Source organism: Eleutherodactylus coqui, chromosome 1, assembly GCF_035609145.1.
Source record: "Eleutherodactylus coqui strain aEleCoq1 chromosome 1, aEleCoq1.hap1, whole genome shotgun sequence".
NCBI lineage: Eukaryota > Metazoa > Chordata > Amphibia > Anura > Eleutherodactylidae > Eleutherodactylus > Eleutherodactylus coqui.
In genome coordinates, this window is record NC_089837.1 from 279,117,560 (window position 1) to 279,135,471 (window position 17,912).

General features: G+C 39.2%; 1 protein-coding gene across 1 annotated transcript in view; it reads left to right on the forward strand.

The window, feature by feature from the left end:
• Positions 1-17,912, forward strand: part of ACACA (acetyl-CoA carboxylase alpha) — an 856,108-nt gene that overhangs the window by 516,006 nt on the left and 322,190 nt on the right. Inside the window, exons 42-43 of the mRNA XM_066609221.1 lie at positions 4,388-4,485; positions 13,409-13,529. Coding sequence (XP_066465318.1) covers positions 4,388-4,485; positions 13,409-13,529 — 219 coding nt within the window. The remainder of the gene's footprint in view (positions 1-4,387; positions 4,486-13,408; positions 13,530-17,912) is intronic.

A 17,912-nucleotide genomic window follows, 5' to 3' on the forward strand; every position in this document is an offset into this window, starting at 1 on the left:
GTTAGCCAGTAGCGCAAAATGTGACTGTTCTCAGTAAGAGAAAGAAAGTAGTCCTGTAGATGTGATGCCTTTTCATAGCTAACACAAAGACATGATATTATGACAAGCTTTAGGACCTACTCTGGGTTCTACCTCAGTCTTAATGGAATAGATCCAAATAAGTGTGTGTGTATATATATATATATATATATATATGTATGTGTATGTATATATATATATATATATATATATATATATATATATATAGATAGATTAGCTGATATACCCGGCTTTGCCCGAGTTAATTTGGTGCTGGTGTTTAACTGGTGTTCACACGGAAAATCTTATGAAGTAGTCGTTACTTTAGAGATACCGAGGAAAAAAATATGTTCACCATTTTGCATGGTTCTTTATGTTACCCAGGAAACACCATGTGGAGGTAACCATGGCACGTTTCCTTTATATAAAGTGACATCGGGAAGTGAGAGAATTAGATTACATACTTAAAATTTGGACGCTAATTCTTTTGCGCTTAGAATTGAATAATCCAGTTGGGACCCATTAACTTTTCCTATTTATGACATAATCAATGCTCGTGCCAAATTTCAAGTTTCTATGACATCGGGAAGCGAGAGATTTAGATTCCATAGATAAAATTTGGACGCTAATTATTTTGCACTTAGAATTGAATAATCGAGTTGGGACCCATTAACTTTTCCTATTTATGACATAATCAATGTAGATGCGAAATTTCAAGTTTCTATGACATCGGGAAGTGAGAGAATTAGATTCCGTACGTAAAATTTGGACGCTAATTGTTTTGTGCTTAGAACTGAATAATCAAGTTGGGACCCATTATGTTTCCTATTTATGACATAATCAATGCTCGTGCCAAATTTTAAGTGAGAGAATTAGATTACGTGCGTAAAATTTGGACACTAATTCTTTTGCGCTATAATTGAATAATCGAGTTGAGACCCATTAGCTTTTCCTATTTATGACATAATGCTCATGCCAAATTTCACATTTCTATGACATCGGGAAGTGCAAGAATTAGATTCCGTACTTAAAATTTGGATGCTAATTCTTTTGCGCTAGAATTGAATAATCGAGTTGGGACTAGAGATGAGCGAGCACCAAAATGCTCCAGTGCTCGTTACTCGAGTCGAACTTTCAGTGATGCTCGAGAGTTCGTTTCGAGTAACGAACCCCATTGAAGTCAATGGGCGACTCGAGCATTTTTGTATATGACTGGTGCTCCGCTAAGGTTTTCATTTGTGAAAATCTCAGCAAATCACCAAAGTCATGTAAAAAAACACAGAAATGGATGGGGCAGGCGAAGAGCAACATGCAGGGCTGCATTTCGGGCTCCGAGGTCTCACTATTAAGCCACAATAGTGGCAAGAGTGAGACCCCCCCCATCCCGCACTGAAAAAAAAAATGTATACTCACCTTTCCGCTGCAGCCAGAGTTCAGCCGCGTCTGGCCGGCAGTTCTCCTGAACTGCTTTCTGTAGTATTCAGCAGGTGGGGATTTAAAATCCCCGCCTGCTGAATGAGCTGCCTCTGATTGGTCACAGCCTCACCAATCAGAGGCAGCTCTCACTCACCCATTCATGAATTCATGAATGGGTGAGTGAGTGCTGCCTCTGATTGGCTCAGCGCAGGGACCAATCAGGGGCAGCTCTCAGCTGAATGGGGTCCCCAAGATGGAATTACCCCTTTAAAGGAAACTTTGCTCTTCAATTACATTTTACAATGTTTCACAAATAGTCTCATTAAAAAATTAAGTAATTTGTGAAAATATTTGCTTTACTTATCTTGTATAATTTTGCAATTTCATAATGTTTTATTGGCTGCTCCTAGTGGAAGGTTAATTTATAATCCTGTTGGAATTAGAAAGCAGTGCTTTGTGTAAACTTAGATAAGAGCCACACAGTTAGATCTTGTTCACACAGGGTCCTTTCACAGTTGTTTAGGCACAGGTTCCTCCCCCAAATTCGTGACAAAAATCTGTACCATTTTAGCTTTCTATTGAATGCTATGAAAATCTGTGGTGTTGTTCACTTGGTGCAAAAAAAAAAAAAGAATTTATGAGTCAAGTCTTGGTGATTGCTTCAAACTACCACACATGGATTTACCCCATAGACTAAGGCTAAATCTGTGTGCAGATTCTTATGAAAATTCGCACAGAACTAACTAAAAAAAGGAAAAGCAATTACCTTACTCCTATACCAAGTTCCCTAAAATATAACCTTTCTTACATAGAAATTTAAATTCACTTGCTAAAGGTTAACAATCCAGAATGCAAGCCGCCTGAAGCAAATAAACACTCATTAGGTAAATCACCCATATGAGAGTACAGATTTGCACTATTTTCCCAGGGACATGAGTGAAAGACTCAAATTCCCTCCTTAGTGAAGGAAATTGCCTGAAATGTATGATCGCAATCAAGTACAAAGGATCTGGACAGCTCCGGCCCGTTTCTAATGAAACGCGGCTAGGAGCAGATTTTCGGGCGATTTTCGGGCACCGGTCATGCGATTTGCGGATGCGCATCCGTCATGCGATCCGCAAATCGCGCGAAAAAACGCCCGTCTGACTAAGGCCTTAGGCTGCATTCCCTCTCTGCCTCCTCTCCGCCCCTCTACACTATTTGCCATTAAAGGGGGTGGGACGGGGGTGGGGCTAAGTTCCGAGAATTAGCCCCATCCCCGTTCCGCCTCTCCCCATTGCAAATAGTGCAGAGGGGCGGAGAGGGGGCGGGAGCTCAGTTCCTGCTCCTGGCTCTTCCATCCTCCCCCCTCTGCACATGAGGACGACGTATATCGGCTCGGCGTGAAAACCGAGCCAATATACGGTCATGTGAAAGCAGCCCACCGCAGGTGAAAAACTGCCTTAAGTTACATATTAACCAAACTTCCTTGTCAGTATTAGGGGAATCATTAAACAAGAAGTCATGGCAGAGGACAAAATGTAGATATACAAACTGTGCTAAAAACACTGCAGTTAGCCTCCCAACGTGTTTTGCCAGCTTCCTGGAGGCACGTTGGAAGGTTAACTGCATTGTTCTTAGTATAGTTTGTTTGGCTGAAATTTACGCCAGCTCCGATCTGGCATTCATTTTTAGCATAATTTATACCAGATTTCTGCGTTACATGTGTCGGTCTGGGGCAACCATGCCCCTTTTTTAAAAAAAGTGGTGGTCAGTGGCACAGACAGCAAGAAGTCCTAAGCTTTTGCACATATCCCCACTTGCGCAAAAATATGCAACTTTTTTTTTGCCAGAAACTGGCGTAAAAGGTTTTATAAATGTCCCCCTATTTGTTTCACAATATTCACAGATTTGGCATTGCTTTGCACTAGAGTTAGAAGGATACATTTTTGGGTAAATATTATTGAATTAGCAATTTACCCTAAAAATGCATTAGAAATGCTGAGGAAAATATATTTTCCTGCTTCTAGACATTTTCTCTTTGACCCTTAAGGGTCAAGCATGGTAAATTTACGGCGCATTAATCCCCGCCGATAGCAGAAGTTCAGCGCGGTATTAAAGATTCTGCTCCTGCAATCAAGGATAACCCGATCATGTCCTTGGCTGTCAGACAAAGCTGGACCAGCGCAAAGAACAGCTGATCAGTGGGGTTCTTGGGTGGAGGAGCCCCACTGATCTACTATTGATGGCCTACCCTGCCAGTAAGCCATCAATAGTTTGCAGCTGCGCAACCCCTTTAAGTGTAGAGTAAAAATAAAAATATATTTAAGAGTTTAATGGGGTTTTCCAGTTTTATGCAAGTAAAATGCACTTAATTTTGTAGATGAGCGTTATACAACTTTGTAATACTTTGCGGATGCAATTGTATCTCATAGAGGAATTTATCTGTGACCTTAACATCTTGAAATCCAGACTAATATGCTGTAGTGGAGATCCAACTCCCAGAAATCACCACTGAACCTGGGATTGAATAGGCCACAGCACAGTTTTAGTGCTCCCCTTGACTGTTTTTCTCTACACAGTGGTGTCCCCAACCACCCACTCTACAGGAAACTGCAGTGAGCTGGCTACAGCTCCCTGCAAATTCGGTGACCTAGAATGTTGTGGCACAGAGAAAAACAACAGTGGTTCCAGGACTTGGACCTTCCAAGATGAGAAAGCGATCCTAGGTATTTGTATTGAAAGGGAAAAGCTTAAACTGAAACATGAGAAAAATAAAGTACATCCTCCTTCAGTTTTCATTTATGAGAGTCTAAATAACATTGTGTATTTTCACTGACATGTATTAAAAATTAAAAACTGAAAAAATAGAAAACCGCAAGTGCACAAAATGCAATTGAGTTCAAAATCTACTCATAATGCTAATGTTGAACCCTAACTAGTCTATTTAAGCAAAATGTACCTTTTTTTATAGGGATATAAATATTTATATTTAACACCTCAAGACTACAAGAAAGTCAGTGCCCTGAACTCTGTTCATTGTGAGCATGTGGAAGACGAAGGAGAGTCACGGTAAATACACTTTGTACATCTATACAATATGAGCTACAAGTTTCTGAACTTTACAAATAGGAAATACTTGTACATTCACTATGTTCCAAATTATTATGCACATTACATTTTTTTGTATATGCAAGGACTTTTTTTTACATTACAATGTGGATGTTATTACAAGTGGAAAAACTGATAATGATAATGGTTTTATGTATATTTTCAAATTAAAATATGTTGTTCCAGATTATTATGCAGAATTCAGTTTTGAACACATAATGACATACATATGATTTTGAACATAAATCTGTTTGCAGCATGCACAGATAGTTTTGCAAAAAATAAACACACCTTCAATCCAAAAGTTTACATTTTTGGATCAAGTTACATATTAATATATGACCCCTTCTCTGATATGAGGTCTTGGAGGCAAGGAAAAATAGGGGATAACTTGCTGGTCAAAGAGGGGTCTTACTAGCTCGATATTTCTGTCCCTTCCATTAAAATGGATAGAGCTCTGACTGCGCAATGTGCGCATACTCGGCCATTGCTCCATTCATAGCGATGTCACTGCTGGGGAAGAAGCAACTCCTGTAGTGAGAGGACAGCGAAAGTCCTTTTTTCAAAATCAGCATGGCTCTCAAGATTGAGACCACCACTAATCAGCAAGTTATCCCGTATTCTGTGAATAGGAGAGAACTTGTTCTTTTAAAACCCCTTTAACCCCTTCGGTGGCGGGTTTCTTACCACCCTCTGACCTACCAGGGCAGGTTTTGTAAATGGACTGATCACTTAATTTCAACTAATTTTACAGTCGCGTTCCAAGAGCCATAACTTTTTCATTTTTCCATTGACACAGCCATATGAGGGCTTGTTTTTTGCTGGACAAGTTGTATTTTGTGATGGCATACTTTTTGGGTATATATAATGTATTGCTTAACTTTTGTAAAAAAAAATGTAGGGAGATTGGGGGAAAAAAATTTATTCTGCCATTTGTTTTTTGGATTCCATTTTTATGGCGTTCAGCGTGCAGAATAAATAATGTGATAACATTATTCTCTGAGGCAACACGATTCCGGCGATACCAAGTTTATACAGTTTTTGTATGTCTTGCTATTTTTGTACATTTAAAAAAAATTTCTAAAAGGTTTGCTTTTGTGTCGTCACATTCCAAGAGCCGTATTAATTTTATTTTTCCATTGCCAGAGCTCTAGAAGGGATTGTTTTTTGCGAGATAAACTCTAGTCTTCATTTGTTTCATTTTTAGGAACATGTAAAATTTTGATCACTTTTTATTTCATTTTTTCTAGGGGCAATATTAACAAAATCTGTAATTCTGCCATGTTCTTTATATTTATTTTTCAATGCATTCTCTGAGCAGTATAGATAATGTAATTCTACAGACCACTACGATTATGCCAATACCAAATTGTAATAGTTTTTTTCTTTTTCACTACTTTTTCACAGTTTAGAAAAAAAAATAAAAAATTATTTTTTATGCTGCATTCAAAGACCCCTAGCATTTAATTTTTTTTATCAACGGAGCTATGTAAGGGTTTTTATTTTGCAGGATGAATTGTACTTTCTATTAGTACCATTTGTTGATCTCTGCAGCATTTCGATCACTTTCTATTCCGTTTTTTGTATGGTGAGATAGGCTAAAATAGCTATTTTTGCCACGTTTTAATTTATTTTTTCCCCATGCCGTGCACCCTGCAGATTAACCTCTACCCTCTCCAGGACGTACATTTATGTCTCGCAGCGTCGGGGTATTTATGAAGAGAGATCGTGGCGCGACCCAGAAAAAATGCAATTAAAGCGATCAGAAAGTCATATGTATTCCGAATTGGTACTAATGTAAACTACAGGACATCCCACAAATAAAAGAGCCCTCGCACAACTACGTTGGCGGAAAAATAAAAAAATATTGCGCGCAGGAGATGTAGCAGAAAATAATTTCTAAAAGTAAATGTCTTTGAAAAAAAAATACAAGTACTACAGCAAAAAAAAAAAGAACTATACAAGTTTGGTATCAGAGTTTTAGCGTCATAGCCTAAGCTGGCAGACCCAGAGGCTGTATTCAAGCCTCCGGGTGCCACAGAGACCCATCGGGACCCCCTGATCACATTGCAGGGGTCCAATGGTGACAGCCCTTTAAATACTGCGGTCGCATAGACAGCGGCATGTAAAGGGTTAAACAGCAGAGATCTGAGGTTTTCTCCGTTCTCTGCTGTGTAAGCTGGTGCCCGGCTGTCCTGTGACAGCCGAGCACCAGCTCTCCCTGCCAGGGAGACCATCGCCCGGCTTCTGACAAGCCGTGGTCTCCGTGGCAACCTGTAAACAAAGCAGTGCAGGAGTTTAAAAAAAAACAAGTGGGAAGATACCGGCAGATCAGTTCTATCTTCCTGCTTCTTTTTTTAAAGTCCTGCACTGTTCTCTGTAAGACTGTGCAGGCAAAGCACAATGCCACAGCTTACGGCATTGTGCTCTGCAGGTCCCATAGTGAAACACAGCCCGAAAATCGTCCAGACTATATCACTATGGGTAGTGGAGCTTGTCCCTGAAATTTCTGGGTGTGCCACTGAAGGGGTTAAACCAATCTCTCTCGTAAATATTAGTAAGAAATAAACAAATTTGGCCTATTCCATTCTTTTTCACATCAATCAAAGGAAACTTATCCTTAAAAATATACATTTTTAGTGAATAAATGGCTTTGGCCATCCACCTAGCATGATGAATGGCACCAGGTACCCTGAAAGAAATTTCTTCTTCAGTAGTAGATTCCAAAAACATTAAACCTAATTTGAGAAATTCTTTATAGTCATCCCTGGGCTGCTTCTGTTTTGGTTGTTCTAAAAGAAAGCTTGAAATCTCTTTATTTTGTTTTTACTATATTTATCCTCAATACCACTTTTGTATTTTCTTCTGTCTATCTTAGACCACTTAGCTTGAAACTTTTTAAAAATATTGGGCTGAGGGCCGATGGTAGAGCCAATTTTGCAACTGAACACTGCCTTTAACAAGACTTCTAAAATATGGTGCTGACATGCCAGGTATAAAAGATTTTTACCAAACATTTGTTCTAATAGAACATGTTCCTTTGGTGCGACCTGTGTTTACAACAGTGGTATCAAAACACATCACCTCAATTTTTCCAACTGTCCCCCTCTCTTCTACTTAAAAGAATACAGCTTTTGCTTGAGTGATCCCCATACTATTTTCAAGCTGAGGTACTCCTATCAATTGATCTTCTTCCCCACAGCTAATAATAGCTAGCTTCTCTACACTTTCTCTATTCAAAATATCTGGAACAAAACCTACTTTTAATTAGCTGGGCCATTTCCTGTCGAAAATGTTGTCCACAAAGTCATACTGTACTCCTACTTAATGTTAAAATGTCTACACTTTCACCTAATGCCTCTGCAGTAGCTGATATAATTTGCACTGCGTCCTTGTCTAAAATATTACATCTATCCAACAATAATAACTTTTTGGTAATAATTTCTTTACTTCCTCAAGAGTACTATATTTTCTTTGCATTTGGCTCCTCTTCCTGATGTGTTCCTAGGATGTCCTCAAATTCATCTTGTATCAGCTCCTGGTCTTCTGATGAGCTGCTTAGAAAAAAGTCTTCTCTACTTCTTTTAAGTAGTGGTCAGCAGCAAAAAAAAAAGCGGAGAAACTGCACACCTCAATAGTTCAATAAGAATAGCAAATGCACACCACAAAAAGGGTTTGGACTGCAACCCATAGGTAAACGTCGCTGCTGTTGGTGACTTTTTATGGAGGAATAAAGTTTTTTTGTATTGTTTACTCTTTTGCATCTTCCATTGCTGCCACAATTTTGCTATTTTATTAGTCTACTTCTTTGTCGCCTGAAAAATAAAAACCGCAAAAATAACCTATTAGTATATCCCCTCTAATAAAACAACATTCAATTAAAAATATCTCAAATACGTGTTGTTAAAGTACAGATTAAAAAGGTGGAAAGGAAATATTAATAAGAGAGCAAACACACCTACTTGTGATTTTTCCAATCTTGCAATCTGTGCTCATTTCCTCTCTTCTCTCCATTTTTCTACTCACACAAATTTCAAGTCAACTCTTCCCATGCAGCCAGGACGTCCTTTTTGTCTGTGGAGTAACAAACACGTCCTGTCTACTTTAGTAGTATTGATGAGTGCCTTCTGATAAGCAATGTCAAAAAGGTCATCAAGGGTTGACTTTAAGGCTTCCACCATTTCATTTTGAGCTGCACTTGAAGTTCTTTCTTTTATTGAAAAGTAAATAAATTACAACATCTTTTGTAGCATTGTAGTACATCTAAAGGCAGATGACAGATTACCGTTCAGCTGAGATCATATGACAAAGAGGGCAATTCACCCCAAAGCATAAGACTTTACACAAAGGAAAAGAGAAGGAGTTTAGACCTATTGTCAGTAGGCGTCTGGTTCCAGCCCTGAAATGTGCTTGTTAATGGGGGCGTGAATTATTGAAATGGAAGATGAGAGTAAACATGGAGGGTAGGAAGTTAGTGGGGAAGCTCACCATAGACCCCAAACCTTATCAAATTTTCCTTGGCATCTGCGCTCTTTATAAACTATATAATTATATGGACTAACGAAATTGACTGATGTCCGCCACATTGACACTGAGGGGTTCCTATGATCCATCCAATGCAATGCTATTACTTTCCTAGCTAAAAAAAAGTACCTCTCTTAAGAATATTCTAAGATGGTGCTGTCAAGTCTCCTCATTGAATATGCCAAAGAGACATATTTCATGGCTAGTAGGGACAGGGATTTCCAAAACCTCAGAGAGAAGGTCCGTGACCTCTCTCCAGAAGCCCCAAATAACTAGAGACTCCCACAAATCATGTGCCAAAAATCAGCAAAGTCGTGTGGGCATCTAATGCACTTAGATGATGAGAGTTTTCCATTTCAGCAGGGCGGGGGTAGTATTGTGAGAGGTTTTCGATGTGATTAGGTGGGGGTACAATGTGGATATGAGGCCCTGTGGACCTTGGGAGCGTAGTATACCTATCAGGGGGTAGTGTGATATAGAAGGTCTAGGAGATGGGAATTGTGTCTGTAGTGCATGTCTGACTTGTAGGAACATGAAGAAATGGGTACGAGGAAGTTTGTATTTAGCTTGTAGTCGTTCAAAGGAGGAGAATGTGTTAGAAGTGTACAAATCATCCAGAGTTTGTATAACATAATTTTCCCACCCGGAGGCGTCCTGCAGGGGAAGCAGCTCTGGTAGGCCAGTGTTATGCAATAAGGGAATACCAGCCACAATATCGGTAAATTTATTGATTGATTTGGATTGTCACCATACATTATAGGCCAGTTTATGTATTGGGAGCGTTTTACAAGTTAGTGAGTAGGGAAACTCCAACAGCGGGCACAAATTAGAGATTTTTAGGAAATGAGCTAAATGTGACTCCGAATTAGACAGCGGGTCATCTCTCAACCAGCATCTTAAGTGGACCAATTGGCTAGCAATGTAATATAGGAGCAAGTCTGGTAGAGCAGTCCCAGCCTCCTGCCTTCCTCTCCGAAGAGTGGAAATTTCTGGTTTCGGACGGGAACTTCCCCATATGAAAGATGTCATGAGCAAGTTCATTGACCTGAAAAATCGTGAAGGTATTACTACTGTGGTGCGTTGCTGGACATGGAGGCATTTTGGCAAAACTTTCATCTTTATTAAGTTGATACACCCAGCCACCGAAATCTGCAAGGATCCCCAGGTTTTGAACTTGGTTTTAAATAAGTCTATCAGAGGGTATACATTCAAATCTAAGGACTGTCCAGACTTAATTCAGATCTGTACTCCCAGATATTTAAAGGCATCAGTAATCTGCAGACCGCATTGTGAGTCATTATTACATAACGGGCTCGTTCTAGAGAGAGGCATCAAGGCAGGTTTTGCCCAGTTAATATGGAGACCCGAAAAGCCTCCATATTAATTTATAAGTTCTCTGGCATGCCTAAGAGAGGTTAGTGGGTCAACATGAATAACATGAGGTCGTCAGCGTATCGTGCCACTCAATCCTCGCGCTCCCTATGACCACACCCTCAACCAATGGACTCCTCTAAAGCATTATGGCCAGACGTTCTATAGCCAAGGCAAAAAGGATGGGGGATAGAGGACAGCCCTGCCTTGTTCACCTATGTAGCTGGAAGTATGGAGAGCAGGAGCTATTTACCGATACAAATGCCTGGGGTGATTTATAAAGCATTGAAACCCAGTTAACAAAAATATCGCCAAAACCAAACTCTCGTAGTACTTTGAGTAGAAATGGCCATTCAATAGTCAAATGCTTTTGTGGAGTCTCGGGAAGCCAGAGCCCAGTTTGTATTTGTGGCCTCTCCTATCTGCGCCTCTACCTGTACCCTCCATAGGTTTTCCCGAGTGGATTTCCCAGGCATGAAACCTGTTTGGTCTGGGTGTATTAAAGCTAGGATAATGGAATTAAGGCGATTAGCTAACATGTTAGTCAATGATTTATAATCTATATTCAAGAGGGATATAGGCCTATATGAGCCGCAATCAAGGGGATCTTTGTCCGGTTTTAGCAGGAGTATGATTGTTGCTTCATAAAATGATAGCAGAGATCCCTTGTCATAGGCCCCATTACATGTAGCCAAAAGGATTGGAAGTAGTATATCTTTATATTTAAAATACACTTCTACTGGGCGGCCATCTGGGCTGGGGGACTTTCCTTTAGTCATGTCGGAAAGTGCTTCTGACAGTTCTGCCAATGTGAATGGGGCATCCATAAATGTTTTTTGATCTGGAGTAAGAGTTGGAAATGGAGTGTTGGACAGAAAATCATTCAGTTCACTCTGGGAATGTTGGAACCTGGTATTATAGAGGTCACTATAGAACTGTCGGAATCTCGCCCCAATGGAATCTCTATCAAGGAGGACCCATGTCTGACCTGATACGTAATATCTACAAGCTTTTTTTGCAGTTTTCTCCACTGTTCATAAAGTTTTTCAAGCTTTGCAACACAATCTTTTAAGTGTCTTGTTGGAATCTTAGATTTCTCCCAGAAAATTAATACTTCTCGGATAGTAAGTCTTGAAGCTTCTTTGATGCTCACAGTTTTCCTTGGTGTTATTATAAAACAAACTTTGCAACACTTGAAAATTTGATGGTAACTTACTACCAGTAATTTGATGAGATGCATACCCCATCAAACAAATCTTGTCTTTATGCCTTAAACTCATGCTAGCTGCTGCTTTGGAAGACGAAGGTTCGGAATCCATTTTCACTCAAAGTCAAAATTGTAAAAAAAAAAACAATTTAGTTTACCACTTAAAATTCAAATATTGACTGCGCTTCCTGCCATTCACCACACAAGTCCCCACCCCAAGAGCAGATTGGAAGATATCTGGTAGGCTTGTTCCCTTTGTCCTTTTAGAAAGGGTCCCTTCCCTAAGAACAACAAGTAGTCTGCGACAAGGAAAGTAAGGCCTCAACTCATATTCAACATACCATTCATTCGGAGACTTGGAACACGCAAGGCCCTGAAAATTGCGTAATATCTTCAAATCTATGAGTCACACCCAAAAAGTGGTTGTAGTAATATTTGTAAGCAAGAACATTATCAATAAAATGAGACCATGATCAGATTTCTAGGACAAATAGTTTTCATATTATAGAAGAACTGTGTTTTTTTTTTTTTAACACAAGTGCCCTAAAATCATAAGTTCAAGGTTGATGAGGCACGGGTTAAAGTTGTCCAACTGATCTGAAACTTTGGGAACCTCATTTTCTTACCAATTGGCAACTTTTAGGAGAGTCCCCCAAAAGATATCGCAAGAAAATGTTTTCCCCATATACCCTGCGACCACCCTAAGTGTTTACCTAATGAGGCAAATGAAGAAGATTTCAAACAATTTCAAAAGATAATTGTCTTTTCGTGTTAAAGCTCAGCATTTGAAAGCAAAAAAAGTAATTAATTTGTTTGTTCATTCCAACGACAATCGTTGCGTGTAAATGGGCCTTAAGTTTAAATGTATGGTTCCTTGGGAAACCTATTAGATAGCTATCAAGCATTATATTAAAGATACATTTAAGCTCAGCATATTTGTAAACCTCTTCAAAGAAATAACTTTGTCTATTAGGATACACAATGACTTTGGCCCAGCTCATGCACTATGCCTTTGATACATTGCATCTAAATCTAAGTGAACCCGGTCGTGTTGTAAGTTGCAAGCAGTCACATCCATGATCCAACAGTTGAAAGGAATCCATGAGATTTGGATATCTTGTGGTTGTGGTTGTGGCAGCTTAAGTTGGGAAGCAATGTAAGAAGGCTATAGTGAAATCTTTAGCCACATGATTTATGTTATAGCTGCAGTTGCTGTGTAGACCTAGCCTTAGAGAAGTATTTTGTTCAGATTTTTCTCCCACTAATTCTGAAATGTGTTGACAGACATCATAAAGTAAGGGGGGCAACATTATCGTTGGTGACAAGCAGTAGTATATTTGGTTCCATTTAGTCCTCCCCTGTAAACTACAGCTGAATGGGTTTCCTTAGGAAAGACGACCGTGGTTATTGGCTTTCTTTCCTTTTTATAGTATGTGCTATTAGAATTAAAGGGATTTTCTAGCCTTTTACTACTAATGATCTATCCTCTGAATAACTCATTAGTAGCTGATTGATGGGGATCTGCCGCTCAGGATCCTCATCTATCAGCTGTTTGTCCAGCCTGCTGTCTGTGCGAAAGTCGTTATCGGTGGTCAGAGGACGAAATCAAAGTGCTGGTTTCACTCATATTAAAATTAATGGGCGCGCCACACTTTTTTTTACAATTCCTCCTCCTATGGTTGGTGCCAGACATGCTGATCAGCAAATATAGTTCAGAGATAAAGAAGATGTACTGATTCTATTAGTCTAAGTCCTTAGTCATTTTTCTAACTTGCTTATCAGATACAAGATAACAGACATAATTGGCAAAGAGGAAGGTCTTGGAGTGGAGAACCTTCGAGGGTCCGGCATGGTTGCTGGAGAAACGTCTCTGGCTTATGAAGAAGTCATCACCATTAATCTGGTAATTATAAGCATCAACTCATTGCATATTTGTTGGTTTCTGTATTTCATATCTATATAAACACGTATTTTGGCCAGAGTACTTCATCAACTATTTACTGGATAGTTTATAAATGCTAGAATGGTGGGTGACAGACCATGGGGAAAACCAATGGAACTGACAGAAACAGCCTAAAATAGCACTCAGACCCTCATTAATCCAGCATTTATCTATCACCTATTCACTGGATAGGTTAAAAATAATTCTGGTCAGATTACCCCTTTAGTTACATTTAGTAATTAAAGCCCAAATGTTTGTTTCTTTAATAATCAGCCCATTTGAATGTGCAAAAGATCATCGGACAAACAAGCAATCGCTCATCTGTCGGCTTATCTGCTCGTTTATGCAAGCATAAAAATGCTTGCTAGTTAGCTGTATAATTCTCCATATGAATAGAGAGATGTACGGCTAACCAGTGACAGCTGTAGTGGAAAAAATTATTGCATTAACAATTGTTTGCCCCCATAAAGCCGATCATTTGCCATCTGTGAACAGCAGTAAATGAGTGCCGGTTGTCATGCTTTCTTGATTGGCACTCTTTACCGCAGGCAAATTCTCCGCTCATATAAATCCTTAAAGGCCACTCTAGTAACTTTTTTTATTCATTTATTTTGTAGCAATTTCCCCAATATATAAGTGAGCTAATGTTACCTTGGTTAGCTACTTCTTTCTGTCTAAACTCCTGGCCTCTTCTTCCTCAGATGGTCATGTCATCTTAATTCTGACCAGCTCAGATCTGCTTGGAGTTCTGTATTTATTTTCTAGTCAAATTCTTAGTTTGTGTGATGCTATTACATGATCCATACCACAGACAATGCAAAGAGGGAGACACAGACATTCATACCCCAATTACTGATGATGGTCACACATCTCCTATCATACAGTTATAATAGAGGTAATCATAGCTCATCCTCCTGACTGTATACTTATGGTCTATAGTTTATTCAGGTGAATATAGAAGGTAATGTGTCAAAGTGGATAAGTTACTGCTCACAAAGACCGGTCATCTCTCTGGGATCATTCTGCATACAGTCAAGAGCTGTTTAGAGAGGTGTTAAAATATCACACAGAGACATGGTGTGATCAAAAGGACTCTAGATTTTATAGTGACAAAGGGCATAATTTATAGTTTTCCTTATCAATAAATGACCAACATAGAATGTGAGGGCCTTGTATAACATTGGAATTTTCCCATACCATATGATCAACATCTGGATGTTTTTAATTAACATGAGGTCAAAAGCTAAAAATTTCAGACAAGAATTTGCAAAAGGTAAGCAACCATTGTGGACCCACTTCATCTTTCACATGAATCTGTTAAAGCATCAGATATGTACATCTGTCGTTTCACTTACTTATGAAAATTAATTATGTATTCTGAGAAAATACAGTTTGTCAGGTGTATTGCCATCTATGGCTGAGAGTTTCCAGTTATCTATTTTTTTTAAATCAAAAGTAGATAATTAAAACACCTTATAGCAAAGTTTATCTGGCAGGGGAAAGGACATAGGGTTAATCGTGCAATGCTTATCAAAACAAAAAGGTGTGGTGGCAAAGGGCTTCCAGACTTTGAATTATATTGGATTGCATCTCACCTGAACCATATGGTAGACCTGACCCGCCAAACAAGCCCTAAGCTTTGGGTGGAGCTGGAACTTCTTTCACTAAACAATGATCAGAAACTATCGCTCTGCTCCACCCCATATAACAAAGTTAATCTGAAGGGGATCCAAAACCCTTTCACTCAGTTAACCTTAACCCCTTAACGACCGGGCCATAGTCTTTTTACGTCCTGCCCAAGTGGGCTTTATTCTCTGAGGACGTAAAAACATACGTCCTGCAGAGAATAAAGCCCCGTGGGCTATGGACGTGAGAGCTCCACGCTGTCGGTGCCCGCAGGTAGCCGACAGCATGGAGCTGTCATCCCGGGCTGCAGTGACTCCCTCCCAGCATTGCGATCGGTGCTATCCAATGGATATTTTGGGGTGTAAATCCTCATTTTCATGTAAACTATAGGAAAAAAATTTGTCTTTAAAATGATAGATTTGCAAAAATATGAAATTTTACTTTTTCTCCTCTAAATTGAATTAATTCCTTAAAAAAAACTGCGGGGTCAAAATACTCATGACACCCCTCAGTGAATACACTAAGGGGTGTAGTTTTATTAATGGGGTCATTTGTGGGGGTATCTATTATTCTGACACTCATGAGCCTTTCCAATTTTGGCTTGGTGTAGGAAAACAAACTGTTCCTCAAAATGCTAAAAAGTAATGTTAAATTTGTACGTCTCCTAAATGGTTTAAAAAAAACAAAACGAAAGTTTTTCCAATGTGCGCCCAAAATAAAGTTAACGGGTGGAAATATATATCTTAGCAAAATTTTCTATATTATGCTTGCACATATTTAAGATATTACAGTTGGAAATGTGAAAAAATGACGTTTTTTTAAAAATGTTCCCAATTTTGGCGCTTTTAATAAATAAACACAAATTCTATCGGTCTATTTTTTCCGCCTAAATGAAGTACAACATGTGGTGAAAAAACAATGTCAGAATCGATTGGCTATGCAAAACCTTTCTGGTGTTTTTCCATGTTAAAGTGACACATGTCAGATTTGCAAAATTTGGCCTGGTCATTAAGGCGCAAACAGGCTCGGTCACTAAGGGGTTAAGTTTATGCATAAATCAAACAAAAAGCATAAACTAGTACCTCGGATCAGCAACTACACTCTATTTCTTACATTAATCCCTAACAAATTTAGAATGCTTAAGCAGAAAATTATGAGAGACCCCCACTTAAAGGCACTACAGTGCCGCTACCTCATTAAGGACAAGTCTGTACCCCAGGATTTACAGTTTGTTAATCACCTGGGAGATACTTAATTCAAAAGCGAAGACAGACAGATTATTAGGGATTCAGTTCTGATGCACTCTCCAGATATCATAGATACAGATCAGAATCTATTATTCCACAAATTATTTTGGAATCTCCGACCCGTTAAGAGCCCAATATCTAAAATCTATAGAGCCCTGATGCAGAATAAACAACAACCTCCCTTTATCCCACGTTGGGAGTCTGAATTAAACACCACCTTTACTACAGATGAGATTAAAGACATCATAGCTAGGTCACATTCGTCCTCCTCTTCCACCAGGTTCCAAGAATTAAATTACAAAATCATCTCAAGGTGGTATAAAACCCCAGCTTAACTCAATGAAATAGACCCAGACCACTCCTCTCTATGCTGTAGATGCTCAGATGGTATAGGTTCATACACTCATATTTGGTTTTCATGCCTTGTCCTACGACCTTTCTGGAAAGAGATCCAAAAGACACTGGAGAGATAGCACAATACCCTTCATCCTTGAATGGTGTAACGAGGTGAACACTATCTGCTCCTTCGTGAGGGTCAGAGCTAGATGAGAAGGAGATTTAGAGAAATTCACAAATCTGTGGAACGCCTGGCTATCTTTCACATGCGGAGACTCCGGTCCATGACCACAATTGGTTGATGCCCCCTAATATTTGAGCTTCCTTCATTTCTTAAATTGATTGCACTATATTAATGTTTATTTTTTGCAATTTGATATTCCTCTATCTGATGTATTACATTGCATTTTCAACAGAGCTGTCATGGTTCCCGTTATGTACAAGATTGATTGTTTTACAATGTGATTATTCACCGATTTTATTTTACCTTTGCTGTAACCCCTTCCCTTTCTACCATAATCGAAAAATAAAAAATATGTACAAAAAAAGTGTGGAACCAAGCTTTGAGCAGGTGTTCTTTAGCAACTTCTTGAAACACCAGAGGTCTAAGGTTACTCATAGTAGTCTTAAAATAAAATATTTTCAAGAATGCAGTATTAATCAGAATGGCACAGTTACAAAATACAAGCATTGATGAAATTAAGAAAGAAATACTCTGACAGATGATGGTTAAACTGTCCCCTCAGCAGGCAAAAATGGTATAGCCTCAGCTACTGCTATGGTAATGCATCATGGGATTTATGTGAAACTGAAAGTAAAAAATCTTAGCCTTAAGATTATGCCTGATAAGCATCAGACAGGAGGCTGCACTACATGGAAATGGTTGCAATATACAGAGAAGAGCTCCAAAGTGTGACAGGCAATCAGGTGAGAGGGGCAGGGATGGAAAAATGTGTTTTCACCCTTTAACTCCTTAACGCTTCAGGGCGTACATTTACGTCCTAGAGGTTCAAGGTTTGTGCAGAGGGGGATCGGGGGTCGATCCCACTCCAAACAATGTGGGTACCGTCTATTTCTTACAGACGATACCCACCTGCAACAGCACAGATAAGCAGCGCCGATGATCGCAGCTGTT